We start from the raw sequence: 14,786 nt of genomic DNA on the forward strand, positions 1-14,786 counted from the left end.
AATCAAAATACTCACATCACTGGCGATGTCCCTGGAAGCCTTGGCTGCTTTGATGGAGATGGCATCACCTCGCAGGTCATAGCCCTTCTTTTTAGCTTCCTCATTTGCAAGCTTGTATGAATTCTAAGAAAACATTTGAATAAACAGTTATTTTAAAAATTCACAAAGTAGAAAATAATTTATACATTATAAATCAATAACATACATTATGCACCATTAAGGGGCCAGTGTTGTGTCATACTTACCAAACTGTAGTTGGTCTTGTTTTGTTTTGCTAGCACAATGTCCATAGCATCTGGCATAATATGGATCGTTGTCTTGTCTTTGTTCCAGGCGTCAACATATTGTTGCTATTAAATAGGAGTATGAAATTAAAAAATATGAAAAAATACTTCACATCCACACATTAACTGTCTACATACTAAACAAATTAAATAAATGAGAAAATTACACATTCATATGTTATATCAGATCAGAAGTTACCTTGTTCATGATATCATTGTTGGCTTTAGCCAAGACTATCGGCATGTCTTGAGTTGTCATGGTGTATTTGAAGTTGCTTGGGTGCTGACGATACTTATGTTCACTCAGGATTTCTCCGGCCTTTTTTGCTTTCTCAACATCAAGAGAACCAATGGGGACCCATCCAAGACCTTGAAGCCATTTCAGATCAGCTCTGTACACAGCCTAAGAGCATATGTTGAAAGAATAGTCGTAGCTGTTAGTAACTCTACAGTTTATTCATCAGTATCTTGGTAGCTTTATCTCTTCCTCAACATCAAGAAGACAATAAGAGACTCAACCAATCCCTTTTTCTATTTTACCATCACTCTTACATACTGGCTACAAACATCAATTGCATGAAGATCCAGACATGCATATTATATTGCTCAACAGAAGCTGGATATCACATACATCACTCTGGAGGTCATAGACTTGTCTGGCCTGGACGACGTCATTGGAGTCAGGCAGGCAGGTCCAGTTGTGCAGGTAGGTTCTGTAGTTGGCATCATTGACCTGGATCTGACATTTCTTGGCCAGCTCAAGAGACAGCAGGTCCACTGGGAGGTGGAACTTGGTCTTGGACTTGTTGAAGTCCTTCTTGTAGAGAGCATCACTAGCAATCTTAGCTGAGTTCAATGCCAGCATAAGCAGAGGATCATCCTTGATGCTGAGGGCTCCGATGTGATGACCAACTTGCTTACGATAACCAGTTTTGTACTTGTACTGCAAGAAAAGAAAATATTCTCAGTATAGCAAATTATATCCTCATTGTGTCATACATTGTCTTATCAGTTTGTTGTACTTACATCACTAGCAATGTCCCTGGAGGCTCTGGCAGCAAGGATAGGAATGGCATCACCACGCAAATCATAACCCTTCTTCTTGGACAGTTCATGGGCGAGTTTATATTGTTTCTGAAGAGTAAATCACATAAAATATTTGAACAAACTGGACTTTTGGAAAAAGCCAAATATAATGTATCTTTTGTTGTCTTCATATAAAGCAATGATCATAATCATTCATTGCTCTTAATCTGTGTATGACTCATGGTCAGTATTTATATTTGATTCAGTTTTTACAACTGTAAATACTCTGATATACAACTGAGCATTCAATTCTAAATATGAAATACTGACCTCACTATAGATGACCTTGTTTTGCTTTGCAAGAACCACATCCATCGCATCTGGCATGATGTGAACCTTCGTTTTATCAGCGTTCCAAGCTTCAACATATTTTGACTGCCAGTATGGAGAGAGAATTAAACACCAAAATTGATGTTACAAACAATATTTTAGACCTGTTCCATATGTGTCTAGATATCAAATGTACAGTAACAGTACCTTGTTCATGATTTCATTATTGGCTTTGGCCAAGACCAGTGGCATGTCTTGGGTTGTGCAAGTGAACTTGAAGTTGCTTGGGTGCTGACGGTACTTCTGTTCACTTAGGATTTCTCCAGCCTTTTTTACCTTCTCAACATCAATCGAACCAATAGGGACCCATCCGAGACCTCTTAGCCACTTCAGATCAGCTCTGTACACCGCCTAAGAACAGACGTGTGAAAAGAGTGCATATACAAGCCTCATAAGGATGACCCTTTAACCTTATTTATATATGTAAAATTGCAGTAAATTGCAATAAAATTGCAGTAAATTCAGACTTACATCACTCTGGATGTCATAGACTTGTCTGGCCTGGACGACATCACTGGAGTCGGGCAGGCAGGTCCAGTTGTGCAGGTAGGTTCTGTAGTTGGCATCATTGACCTGGATCTGGTTCTTCTTGGCCAGCTCAAAAGCTATCATGTCCACTGGGAGGTTGAACTTGGTCTTGGACTTGTTGAAGTCCTTCTTGTAGAGAGCATCACTAGCAATCCTTGCTGAGTTTAAAGCCAGCATGAGCAGAGGATCATCCTGGACGCTGAGAGCTCCAATGTGATGACCAACTTGCTTACGATAACCAGCCTTGTACTTGTACTGTGAAAAATCCATTAAAACGTCCATTACTTTGTGATAAGTAATCATATGATGGGTCCAATAAGGAAGAAAAACTTACATTACTAGCAATGGCACATGATGCTTTAGCAGCTTGAATTGGGATAGCGTCAGCACGTAGATCGTAACCTTTTTTCTTTGCTTGTTCATTGGCAAGTCTGTATAGTTTCTAAAGAAGAATAAGAAAGGGTTATTTACATATTGTGACAATTACAGCTTGCAATCAATCAACAATTATGAATCTGATGGCATCACTAACCTCACTGTAATTAGCTTTATTTTGACGAGCAAGAGCCACTTCCATCGCATCTGGCATAATGTGGGTCTTGGTTTTGTCCTGTTCCCAGGCTGAAATATACTTTTGCTGAAGAAAGAATAAATGGGTCAATTTCAAATGATTCTGAAACATACTGGCTATTATTAAAGGGATAGCTCACCCAAAAATGAAAATTTGATGTTTATCTGCTTACCCCCAGTGCATCCAAGATGTATGTGACTTTTTTTCTTCAGTCGAACGCAAATTATGATTTTTAACTGCAACCGCTGCCGTCTGTCAGTCAAATAATAGCAGTGATTGGGAACTTCAACTATAACAGTAAATAAAACTTGCTTAGACAAATCAAAATTAAACCCTGCGGCTCGTGACGACACATTAATGTCCTAAGACACGAAACGATCGGTTTGTGCAAGAAACCGAACATTATTTATATAATTTTTACCTCTAATACACCACTATGTCCAACTTCATTCAGCTTCCTGTTAGTGAGGTCAAAAAACGCGTTGTGATGACGGAAGTGATGTCTCGCCCATATACTTCAATGAGCGCGAGACATCACTTCCGTTGTCAGAGCGCGATCAGACCTCACTAGCCGAAAGCTGAACGCAGTTGGACATAGTGGTGTATTAGAGGTAAAAAATTATATAAATACTGTTCGGTTTCTCGCACAAACCGATCGTTTCGTGTCTTAGGACATCAATGTGCCGTCACGAGCCGCAGGGTTTAATTTGGATTTGTCTATGGAAGTTTTTTCGACTCTTATTGTTCAAGTTCCCAATCACTGCTATTATTTGACTGACAGACGGCAGCGGTTGCAGTTAAAAATCATAATTTGCGTTCGACTGAAGAAAAAAAGTCCTCTACATCTTGGATGCCCTGGGGGTAAGCAGATAAACATCAAATTTTCATTTTTGGGTGAACTATCCCTTTAACTATGTGTCGCTAACAAGAAAGTCAAGTGACTAAACATAACAGTCAATATAACGAAAAGCAAAGCACCACGTCAAATGGTTTCAATTTTCACCTTGTTGTTGATGTCATTGTTGGTTGCAGCTAGTACCAGATCCATGGAAGACATGTCTTTAGTGAACTTGTAGTTACTGGGGTGTGTGCGGTACTGATTCTCGCTGCCTATCCGACTAGCATTCTTTGCTTTCTCCACATCCAGAGATCCAATGGGAATCCATCCAATTCCTTTGATGTAATTGTTATAGTCAGATTTGTAGACATTCTGCAGAATGAGAAAGAATGCTGTCATATACACCATGTAAAATCTAATTGAAAAAGAACAGCATTTTATCAAAAACATTAAAACATATAAGAAAATACAAAGAAATAATCCCAACTCACATCACTTGCGATCTCCTGCATGTTGCGGGCTAGCTGCAGGTTCATGGCATCAGGCAGAACCTTATATTGTGTAATGATATTCCTGTATCCAGCAAAGGTCTGAACAGCTGTAGCCTGCTTAGCATGAACTACGCTCAACATGTCCACGGGGGTGTGGTACTTCAGCTTGGCCTTATGGTAATCCTTCTTGTATAGTTTATCACTCTGAATCTTGGCCACCTCCATGTAGTGCACCAGCAAGGGGTCGTCCTGGAGGCTACGGAAGCCAACATGATGGCCTTTTGCTTTATTGTACTCCTTTTTGTACTTGTACTGTAATGAGAAGTAGAGGTCAGAACGGGTTATACTTGGATAACGCTAATGACAGAAACATTTGATTGTCTATTTAAGTAACTCACATCACTGGCAATGTTTGTGGAGGTCCTAGCTGCAATCACTGATACAGCATCTGCCCTGAGGTCATAACCTTTCTTCTTCAGGGCTTCCAGTCCTGCTTTGTAGGCTTTCTGTAGTCAAAACATGATTCTAGTGATAATTTGTTTTACAAAATGGCTACAAAATCACTAAGATAGAAGACACCAAATGCTCAAAGAATAACAATTATTGTATAATTTTAGGAATAAACAAATCTTCCACCAAGAAATGTACATCATTATCCAAACTGTAGGCTTAATGGCATATTAATATTAATTATATTATATATTAGTTAGTTACAGTCCTTGAATTTGATTAGCCAAGCGGCTTTACAAGATTGCAGGGTAGTCCAACAGCCCTATGGCTTTTTTTTTTTTGCATCACTCAGCTTGTCTGTGTTTCTATTAAATCAGAAAAAAACACCACTACTGTGTCTTGCTCAGACACATGCAACTTTTGATTCTATTTTGAGAACCATATTCAGTAGCGGAGCAAAAGTAGACAAAATAAATATTCTGTTGAAAATGCATTTTACTCAATATGAACTTCTTGTAAACAATTTAAAGATTCTGCAAATGCACAGAGTACACTTACCTGACTCAGGTTAAAAGCATTAGCCTTTGCAAGAAGGATTTCCGGACTGTCAGGCATGACATGGACCTTTATCTTGTCCTTGTTCCAAGCATCTGTGTATGCTTGCTGTGATAAAATGCATTTAAAATGTTATTTTATCAATGAGACCAAGATAAATCTCAGAATTGATAATTACCATAAGAGTTAATTACAACAGTGTAAACTACCTTGTCCATGATCTTATTGTTGGCAGTAGCCAATGCAAGGTCCATAGAATCCATAAGCTTTTGGAACTTGTAGTTGGAGGGGTGAGTGCGGTAGTTGTGCTCACTCAGGATCTTTCCTCCAAGCTTTGCAGTCTCTACACCCAATGAACCAATGGGCACCCATCCCATACCCTTCATGGTGCAGTTGTACTCACTCTTGTACTCAACCTGAAAAATATATGTTTTATTTACACAGTTTACAGTGATAAAAGCAGTCTTTGCTAAAAATAATGACATTTAAAGTCGAAGTGGACGACTCACATCACTGGAGCTGATGTTCATGGAGCGGGCTAATGCCAGGTTCATGGCATCAGGCAGCAGGGTGTAATGATGGAAATGCTGCTTGTATCCTGCATATGTCTGAACCTTAGAGGCATTTTTGGCCTGCACAACACTTAACATGTCCACGGGGGTGTGGTACTTCAGCTTGGACTTGTGGTAATCCTTTTTGTAGTTCCTGTCACTCTGTATCTTAGCCACCTCCATGTAGTGCACCAGCAAGGGGTCGTCCTGGAGGCTACGGAAGCCAACATGGTGGCCTTTTGCTTTCTCAAATGCCAGCTTATACTTGTACTGTAATGGCATGAATTCATCAGAAAATATTACAGCATCACGCCAACACATCAAGGATTTTGCAAACATACAGTATAAGACCTAGTACAGAGAGGACAATGGCTGATGGGATACTTACATTGCTAGCAATATTTCTGCCGGCTTTTGCAGCCACAATCGAAATAGCATCTGGTTTGAGATTATAGCCCTTTTTATACATTTCCTCAAGGCCAGCTTTGTAGAGTTTCTGAAAATACATAGAAAAGGCAATGAAATATTCTGCACTGGCATTTATTTGCTTTGATTATTAATGTGAATCTTTTGAATAAATGCAATATTGAGAAGGTGAATCATACCTGGCTTATGTTCAATGAATTGGCCTTGGCCAGGACAATTTCAGGAATGTCAGGCATCACGTGAATCTTGAGCTTGTCCTGTTCCCAGGCAGCATGGTAGGATTTCTGCAAACAAAAGCATTTAAATGTTCATGGATTGACAATTAATTTTACACCTGTCAAACCAATGAAAATAAACAGAATCCAGGCTTGCCTTGTCCATGATCTTATTGTTGGCAGTAGCCAATGCGAGGTCCATAGAATCCATAAGTTTTTGGAACTTGTAGTTGGAGGGGTGAGTGCGGTAGTTGTGCTCACTCAGGATCTTTCCTCCAATCTTTGCCGTCTCTACACCCAATGAACCAATGGGCACCCATCCCATACCCTTCATGGTGCAATTGTACTCACTCTTGTACTCAACCTGGGAGATAACAAAAATAATATTGAATCCCACGGTACTTTGATCTTAATAAAGGTCACACAAATTACCCCATCCACGTGGGATTCATGGATCTTAAAAATGATGGACTTACATCACTGGAGCTGATGTTCATGGAGCGAGCTAACGCCAGGTTCATGGCATCAGGCAGCAGGGTGTAATGATGGAAATGCTGCTTGTATCCTGCATTTGTCTGAACCTTAGAGGCATTTTTGGCCTGCACAACACTTAACATGTCCACGGGGGTGTGGTACTTCAGCTTGGACTTGTGGTAATCCTTTTTGTAGTTCCTGTCACTCTGTATCTTAGCCACATGCATGTAGTGCACCAGCAAGGGGTCGTCCTGGAGGCTACGGAAGCCAACATGGTGGCCTTTTGCCTTCTCAAATGCTTTTTTGTACTGATACTGTGATCAAAGAACAATCATTTCTAATTAATTAAGTATATCCATCATGCAATTGCAAAAATATTTTTTATTTTAGATTTTTTTGGACCTGCTGAACAGGCCTTTAAACATTTTAATGAAAAATACATTTTGCACTTACATCGCTGGCAATGTGCCTTCCTTGTTTAGCAGCAAGAATGGGAATAGCGTCAGCTTTCATGTCATAGCCTTTGGCAATGTCTGCAAGCCACTGAGCCTTGTAGTTTGACTATATAAAAAAAGAGTTTTTGTTATTATCTACATTATATTAGTCTTTCACTGTAAATCAATCAATCGATAAATAGGACCTTTAATAAATTAGATGCAATTAACTGACCAGGTCATAGTATAAAAAAACATTAAGAAAACAATTAAAATAGAAATACAGAAAAAAGAACAAGACACTTTAGTGGTAAAGCAAGACTGCATATGTTAAAGCAATAATTCAATTGAGCTAACAGTGAACCATCATTTATAGCATTTAATTTCTTCATATACATTTTAACATTAAAAGTTATATATGTTAACATTAGGTAATTCATTATAAATAAAAAGTACTAGCAGTGACCTATAATATATTTGTAAATTAACATTAGCCAAGATTAATAAATGTAAAAATGATTGTTCATTTTTATTTAATAATATCTATTATTAGATAATAGAACCCTACTGAAAAGTTGTTCTCTTTTATTCAATTTAGATGTTATTTACCATTACAAGTAAACACTGTACATACACAGTATGAACATACAAACATTTTGTTATTTGCAATTCACTTTATTCACCTCACTCATAGTCTGGGCATTATATTTGGCCTGGAGGAACTCTGGGGCATCAGCTGGTAGGTTGTAGGTGTGCAAAAATTTCTCTCCAGAAGCTTTATAGGCACTCTAAAATGGAATAAAAACAAAACAAGAACTTGTGAGTCAGTTCTATAGCATCATTCTGGTTTTCATTCAGAATAGATCATTGAAGTACTCTTACTTTATTTTGTAGTTTTGTGTTGCCCATGGCTAAAACCATGTTCATCTGGTCTGTTAGACTAGTAAATTTCAGTGTGCTGGGGTGAATTCTGTATGACTTCTCATCAAGGGCTTTGTTGGCAGTCTTGGCCCTCTCAACATCTATAGAACCTATGGGAACCCAGCCTGCTCCTTTGAAGATGTTGTTGAAATCTGATTTGTACAAATTCTGAAGAGATAAAAAGTGATCTGTTAATCATTTTGTCAAAACATAAGTAATAATTACAGGTTTAATTACAATAAAAGTAACCACATATCCTTTTTCAGTTGTTCTTACATCACTCTGGATCTCCATCATGTTGCGAGCCAGTCCAATATGCATGGCATCCGGAAGTAGGATATAGTTGTGATGGTGCTGCTTGTATCCTGCATTTGTCTGAACCTTGGAGGCGTGTTTGGCCTGCACCACACTCAACATGTCCACGGGGGTGTGGTACTTCAGCTTGGCCTTGTGGTAATCCTCTTTGTAGTTCTTCTCACTTTGCATCTTGGCCACATGCATGTAGTGCACCAGTAAGGGGTCGTCCTGGAGACTTCGGAAGCCAACATGGTGGCCTCTAGCCTTCTGATATGCAAGCTTATACTTGTACTATAAAAAACAACAACAACACAGTTGTATAAACATTGTCAACAATACACTCAAACAAATTCAATATTAGTAAACTAAATATATGTTCGCTTACATCACTGGCAATATCCCTAGAGGATTTTGCAGCAAGAATAGGAATGGCATCATGCTTCATATGATGTCCTTTCAGAAGATCCTGCTTGTGTGCATAGGTATAGTATGTCTGCGAAAGCAAAAGAAAACACAAGATCTCAGTGGATCTAGATTCTGATAACAGCCTCAATGTTGTATACAGTATAAGATACGTAGCACTCTTACCTTGCTGACATTGACAGCATTGTACTTGGCTTGCAAAAGCTCTGGTGCATCAGCAGGGAGATGGTAAGTGTGCTTGAACTTTTCACCACTGGCTTTGTACAGTCTCTGGAAAACAATATGACATGATTCAGAAAGAAACGCATTTAAACTTCATTATGCATAATCATTATGAATTTAAATGATAAAACAACAGCATGCATTTGTCCCTCACATCGCTTAGCTGCTGTGCGTTCAGTTTGGCCTGTTCCATGACTGGGGTTTCCAGAACGCTGGTGAACTTGATAGTGTCTGGGTGCTGCCTGTACTTCTTCTCATTGAGAGCTGCACCAGCAACCCTTGCTTTTTCAACATCCACAGAACCGATGGGGACCCAGCCAGTGCCCTTTACGTAGTTCTCGTAATCCTGTTTATACTGGTACTGTTGGAATTAAATAGGACATTTCAGTTAAAACAGTCACAGAACTATAAACTTTAACGTGTCTATTTTCTCACATCTTTATTATTATTATTCTCTGATCTAGATTTGGAAAATAATCAAAAGCATAGTGAGTTTTTTCAAAACTTGAGGTTGAGGTTGGTAAGATTTTATGAAAGACGTCTCTTATGTCCACCAAGGATGCATTTATTTGATAAAAATACAATAAAATTAGCAATATTGTAAATATTATGCAATAATTGTTTTCTATTTTAATATGTAATTTATTCATGTGTTGGAAAAGCTAAATTTTCAGTATCATTACACCAGTCTTCAGTGTCACACAATCCTTCATAAATCATTCTAATGATTTGATGCTCAAGAAACATTTCTTATTATAAATAGTTGACCTGCCTAATATTTTTGTGGAAAATTTGATACGATTATTTTTTTCAGGATTCTCTGATGAATAAAGTTCAAAAGAACAGCATTTATGTAATATAGAACTCATTTGTAACATGTCTTTACTTTTTATTAATTTATTGTGTCCTTTCTGAATAAAAGTCTCTTTCAAAAGACCCCAAACTTTTAAACTGATTAGTATATGGTTTGTAAAATAAGTGTTGGATAAAAGGTATGATGCTATAAATTTTTGTAAATCTATATCAGAGAGTTTCACAAAGAGCTGAGCCAACATGTATATCAATTTTTCTTACATCACTGGAGCTGACGTTCATGGAGCGGGCTAATGCCAAGTTCATGGCATCAGGAAGCAGGGTGTAATGATGGAAATGCTGCTTGTATCCTGCATATGTCTGAACCTTAGAGGCATGTTTGGCCTGCACAACACTTAACATGTCCACGGGGGTGTGGTACTTCAGCTTGGACTTGTGGTAATCCTTTTTGTAGTTCCTGTCACTCTGTATCTTAGCCACATGCATGTAGTGCACCAGCAAGGGGTCATCCTGGAGGCTACGGAAGCCAACATGGTGGCCTCTGTCCTTCATATACTGCTTCTTATACTGAACCTGAAAGGCATCGTAAATCAACAGTGTATTTAATATTATTCAGTTCCACACTGCACTTTTCCATCTATCATCCTCCTCTATGTACTTATGAAAGGGGCACTTCACTCACATCACTAACAGCATGTCTGGCTGCCTTCGCAGCTTTTACAGGGATGGCGTCAGGCTTTAGATCATACCCCTTTGCAATAGTCTTCAGCCATTCAAGCTTATAGCATTTCTGAAAAACAGATACACAATAGATTTACAGAGTCATCACCTTTGCAAAAAAAAACATGTCAAATATCATAAAACATATACTAGGGTGTTTTCACTTACATCGCTTAAGTTGTAGGCATTACACCTGGCCTGAAGGAAATGTGGGACATCAGGAGGCAGGGAGTATTTCTGATGAACCTCCTCTAGACCTTTCTTATAGTGCAGCTATAGTGAGGAAAATATTCACAATATCAAATAAATGTGCTAGTTTGGCATTATTCAGAGTAATATTTAATAAGTATAGTTGGTTGTTTTTACTTACATCACTTCTTATAATCTGATTGGCTTTAGCCTGCAGCTGGAGAGGATGGTCATCTATAGAAGTAAAACGTACAGTGTCTGGATGCTGCCTGTACTTTTTCTAAGTAAAAGAAATAAAGAAATATTAAATGATTGACGACAATAAAAATCCAAAATAGATTCAGCAAACTTTGCTTCTTTCTGAAGTGCCATACCTCACTTAAGATCTGCTCAGATTTTTTGCACTTCTCAACCTCCATGGAGCCATAAGGGATCCAAGGCGTTCCTTTGACATAGTTATTGTAGTCTGACTTGTATTCATTCTGTGGTTACAAATATAAAAAAAAAGTATCACAAAAAGGATAGGCATGATTGATCAACTTTAGTTAATGATCAAAAACATAACTAAAATGAAAAAAAAAAAATTGTATTTAGATTATAAAAATGACTTCAAGTGCCTTCGAAATAGAAATAGCCTGTAAATTAAAGACTTCATTGAATTAAAACAGAATTTTAACCCAATGTTTTTCAGAATAGACAGGCCATCTATATCCTGCCATGCTCTTAAAAATGATATTTTAGCAGATATATGCTATGTATGTGTCTTTCTCTTTCTCTTTCAAGATCAAAATTGCCAAAAATATTGATAACTCCTCTTATGCTCTAAAATTTTGCATACTGAAATTCTCAAATATTTTAGAATAACAACATCCCTCATCCTGATACCATCAATTTCTGACTAAAATTTATTTATTTATAAATAAACATCAATCAGGGGGAAAGATTGCTAAATGCATAAATGTATATCTTACAAGAAAAGCATGGCTTACATGGTTCACAGCTGTGATGTTTTATATATACTGTATATATGCTGTATATATATATATATATATATATATATATATATTTATTTATTTATTTATTTATTTTTTTTATTTTTTTTTTTTTTATAAAAAGACATTCCGAAGTCCCATCTCAACTTCATGTTTTCACTTTTCAACAATGAACTTGTGAATGTGTGCTCATTCTAGTGTGTCAGTGAGAGCTGCAAAGGATTCTTACATCACTCTGAATAATATTGGCCTTCTTTGCCAGGTCCAGTGGCATGCTGTCATAAGGAAGGAGGTAACGGTTTGGGATATTCTTATAGCCAGTCATGCTGGCAATGGCCTGAGATTTCTTAGCAAGAGTCACAAGCATCATGTCCAGTGGAGCATGGTACTTGGTCTTCATCTTCTCATAGTCTTTCTTGTACTCGCGCTGTATTTCAGAGGACCAAAAATGGACTGTTAGTACATAAAAAAGCTTAAGGATTGTGTATAAGTTATCAGTAATGCACTAGTTGAACCGTACCTCACTTTGGATCTTAGCAACATGTACTGAATGCATGATCTTGGGGTCATCGTTGATGCTGAGGGCCCCAACCATCTGTCCTCTGTTCTTCTCATATTCCTTCTTGTATTTTACCTAACATTAAAGACCATACCAGTGTCATAATTGCCTGAAATATGTCAGGGAAACAACCCAAATATCCCATTTACTTACATCACTAGCGATGTTAGTGTGAGCACGGGCTGCAAGGATTGAAATTGCATCTCCTTTCACCTCAAATTTCTTGGCTTTTGTTTTTTCCCATTCAAACTTGTAACACGTCTGTGAACATGAAACAGAGAACCATTCCAGTGAATACAAAATAGTGTACTATGATCAGGTTTCAGTTCAGTCCATTGCTACGTACTCAGGAACAGCATTTTATCAATTAAAAAGCATACTGAATGAACTTACATCACTAAGGTTATACGCATTGACTCGAGATTGAATGAAGAAAGGGTAATCAGGAGGGAGGTAACACTTAAACTTTTCCTTCTCATACTTTTGCTTGTAGTTGAGCTGTAAAAAGAAACAAAAAAAGAGAAAATAGGGTTAATGATAATATATTCTACATTTTTATATATATATATATATATATATATATATATATATATTTATTTATATATATAACCATATATATATATATATATATATATATATATATATATATATTTATATATATATATGTATATATATAACCAGATATATAGATATATATATTCACACACTATTAAATTAATATTATTGTCTCTCATTATTATTTTTATTTAGGTACATATTGCCCTAGTAATTACAATAGTGTTGTGGAGCAGGATGAGCTCGATGGACACCCACTACATGGCTCCTCGGTCTCAAAGGGATTGGTTTTAAGTGTTCGTTAGGCTTTGATTGCCAGGGACTTTCACTCGAAATAGCACAAACAACAGCTCTAATAATATGTCTAGGGATTCACTCTATTGTCAGCAGCATTAAGATGACAACTGTGCTCTAATAATGAATGAGGGGATTTTTCTAGGCAACATTACGATTCGACAGTGTCCATAAATCACCTGGTAAACTTTTCAGTTTCTTTGGTTTTATTCAGTCATAATAATTAAATCTTTTTACGTACATCACTCAGCTGTTGGGCGTTGATGGCAGCTTGCACTTGAACAGGTGAGTCTGTCACCTGCGTGAACTTCACCTTGTCTGGATGTTGACGATAAACTTTCTAAAAAGAAAAGTAATAAAAAAAAAAATTAAATCACCTAAAGTCAGGTTCTGTATTCGGCCCATTAAAAGGAGTTTATATACTTACATCTTTACATTGATCAAGCTTCTTATTCACTTCATATTCAGGTGTAATAGTTTGAGGGAAGAAACATCTCGTCTTCATGTCCTCATAATCAGCTTTGTAGTTTTGCTTTTAAATGAGAAAGTAAACAAATGTGGATACACAAATCATTTTTTGTGATCAAGAATATGAAAATATAGAAATATGTACATTATGGAAACTTACTTCATTCTTCATTACTTCCAGTTGGCGGCATCGAATTGTAGATATATCTTCAAAACTACCAATATAATGACCCTTCACCTGACTTTCATACTTCTCTTTATAACGTGCCTGAGGAAAGAAAACAATAAAAAGCATGAGATATGAGGAAATATAAAATGTTTGTAGCAAATGTTGAAATTATCACTTACATCACTGAACTTCTTCAATACACTGTCCATCCTGAATTTGGGAGTGTCACAGTAATTGATGCTGAATCCCCTTGATTTCTCATAACTAGCTTTATATACTTTCTAGAAAAGGCAAAAGAAAGGCATGTCATAAATTAGTCAACAATTCGAGATAAACTAGGTTTGCTTCAAATGCTTCAAAATACTCATATAACTTAAGTGCCAAACAGATGATACAGTCCCATCTAATTATCAGGTCTAAAGAGATGCTTGTTTTAAATCAACTGCATGTTCACACTAACTAAATTATAAAGCTATAAAGCTATAATCCATGCCATCATTTACTCATTAACACTACGACACCAAGCATCAACAAAAAAAAAAAATTTAGTCAGGGAAAAAAAAAAAAATCACTGTAACGTCTTTGGTTTTGTCAATATTTGTATTTCCCTAAATACTTTATTTCAATATTTAGTACGAGGAACCTTAGTTAAGTCATCGACCATAAATAATTCCTGCAAAGCAGACCATTTTAATGATTAAGATCTGGATTAACATACATCGCTCAAGATGGTGCCTGCGTATCTCAGCTGTCTGAGAAGGGGGTTCTCTGTAGCAGGGAGAACGTTGTAATCGGACACTGCTTTTGTCTTCTCATAGTCCTTCTTATATTTGACCTGTGAAGGTGAAAAAATGCATGTATTAAAATGACAAATGAAACTGAAACTGATGTGAGTTATGGGTTCTTCTTGATGTGTTTAGAGTTTATAAGG

The 14,786-nt window shown here is 37.0% G+C and overlaps 1 protein-coding gene across 14 annotated transcripts in view; it reads right to left on the bottom strand.

Moving 5' to 3' along the window:
- The window catches only part of neb (nebulin), a 68,230-nt gene that overhangs the window by 41,780 nt on the left and 11,664 nt on the right, over positions 1-14,786 (bottom strand). For all 14 annotated transcript variants that reach the window (XM_067410664.1, XM_067410672.1, XM_067410666.1 and 11 more), the window contains 41 exons: positions 14,574-14,690; positions 14,035-14,136; positions 13,847-13,954; positions 13,646-13,750; positions 13,460-13,558; positions 12,763-12,867; positions 12,523-12,630; positions 12,331-12,444; positions 12,040-12,237; positions 11,193-11,300; positions 11,000-11,098; positions 10,798-10,902; positions 10,592-10,699; positions 10,171-10,482; positions 9,251-9,457; positions 9,040-9,144; positions 8,837-8,944; positions 8,431-8,742; positions 8,116-8,322; positions 7,917-8,021; positions 7,253-7,360; positions 6,802-7,113; positions 6,483-6,689; positions 6,290-6,394; positions 6,073-6,180; positions 5,643-5,954; positions 5,343-5,549; positions 5,137-5,241; positions 4,527-4,634; positions 4,129-4,440; positions 3,803-4,009; positions 2,761-2,865; positions 2,563-2,670; positions 2,172-2,483; positions 1,848-2,051; positions 1,641-1,745; positions 1,311-1,418; positions 916-1,227; positions 484-687; positions 246-350; positions 16-123 (listed from right to left, as the gene is read on the bottom strand). In XM_067410664.1, coding sequence (XP_067266765.1) covers positions 16-123; positions 246-350; positions 484-687; positions 916-1,227; positions 1,311-1,418; positions 1,641-1,745; positions 1,848-2,051; positions 2,172-2,483; positions 2,563-2,670; positions 2,761-2,865; positions 3,803-4,009; positions 4,129-4,440; positions 4,527-4,634; positions 5,137-5,241; positions 5,343-5,549; positions 5,643-5,954; positions 6,073-6,180; positions 6,290-6,394; positions 6,483-6,689; positions 6,802-7,113; positions 7,253-7,360; positions 7,917-8,021; positions 8,116-8,322; positions 8,431-8,742; positions 8,837-8,944; positions 9,040-9,144; positions 9,251-9,457; positions 10,171-10,482; positions 10,592-10,699; positions 10,798-10,902; positions 11,000-11,098; positions 11,193-11,300; positions 12,040-12,237; positions 12,331-12,444; positions 12,523-12,630; positions 12,763-12,867; positions 13,460-13,558; positions 13,646-13,750; positions 13,847-13,954; positions 14,035-14,136; positions 14,574-14,690 — 6,594 coding nt within the window. The remainder of the gene's footprint in view (positions 1-15; positions 124-245; positions 351-483; positions 688-915; positions 1,228-1,310; positions 1,419-1,640; positions 1,746-1,847; positions 2,052-2,171; positions 2,484-2,562; positions 2,671-2,760; positions 2,866-3,802; positions 4,010-4,128; positions 4,441-4,526; positions 4,635-5,136; positions 5,242-5,342; positions 5,550-5,642; positions 5,955-6,072; positions 6,181-6,289; positions 6,395-6,482; positions 6,690-6,801; positions 7,114-7,252; positions 7,361-7,916; positions 8,022-8,115; positions 8,323-8,430; positions 8,743-8,836; positions 8,945-9,039; positions 9,145-9,250; positions 9,458-10,170; positions 10,483-10,591; positions 10,700-10,797; positions 10,903-10,999; positions 11,099-11,192; positions 11,301-12,039; positions 12,238-12,330; positions 12,445-12,522; positions 12,631-12,762; positions 12,868-13,459; positions 13,559-13,645; positions 13,751-13,846; positions 13,955-14,034; positions 14,137-14,573; positions 14,691-14,786) is intronic.

The sequence above is a fragment of the Chanodichthys erythropterus genome, chromosome 14, assembly GCF_024489055.1.
Source record: "Chanodichthys erythropterus isolate Z2021 chromosome 14, ASM2448905v1, whole genome shotgun sequence".
Classification (NCBI taxonomy): Eukaryota; Metazoa; Chordata; class Actinopteri; order Cypriniformes; family Xenocyprididae; genus Chanodichthys; species Chanodichthys erythropterus.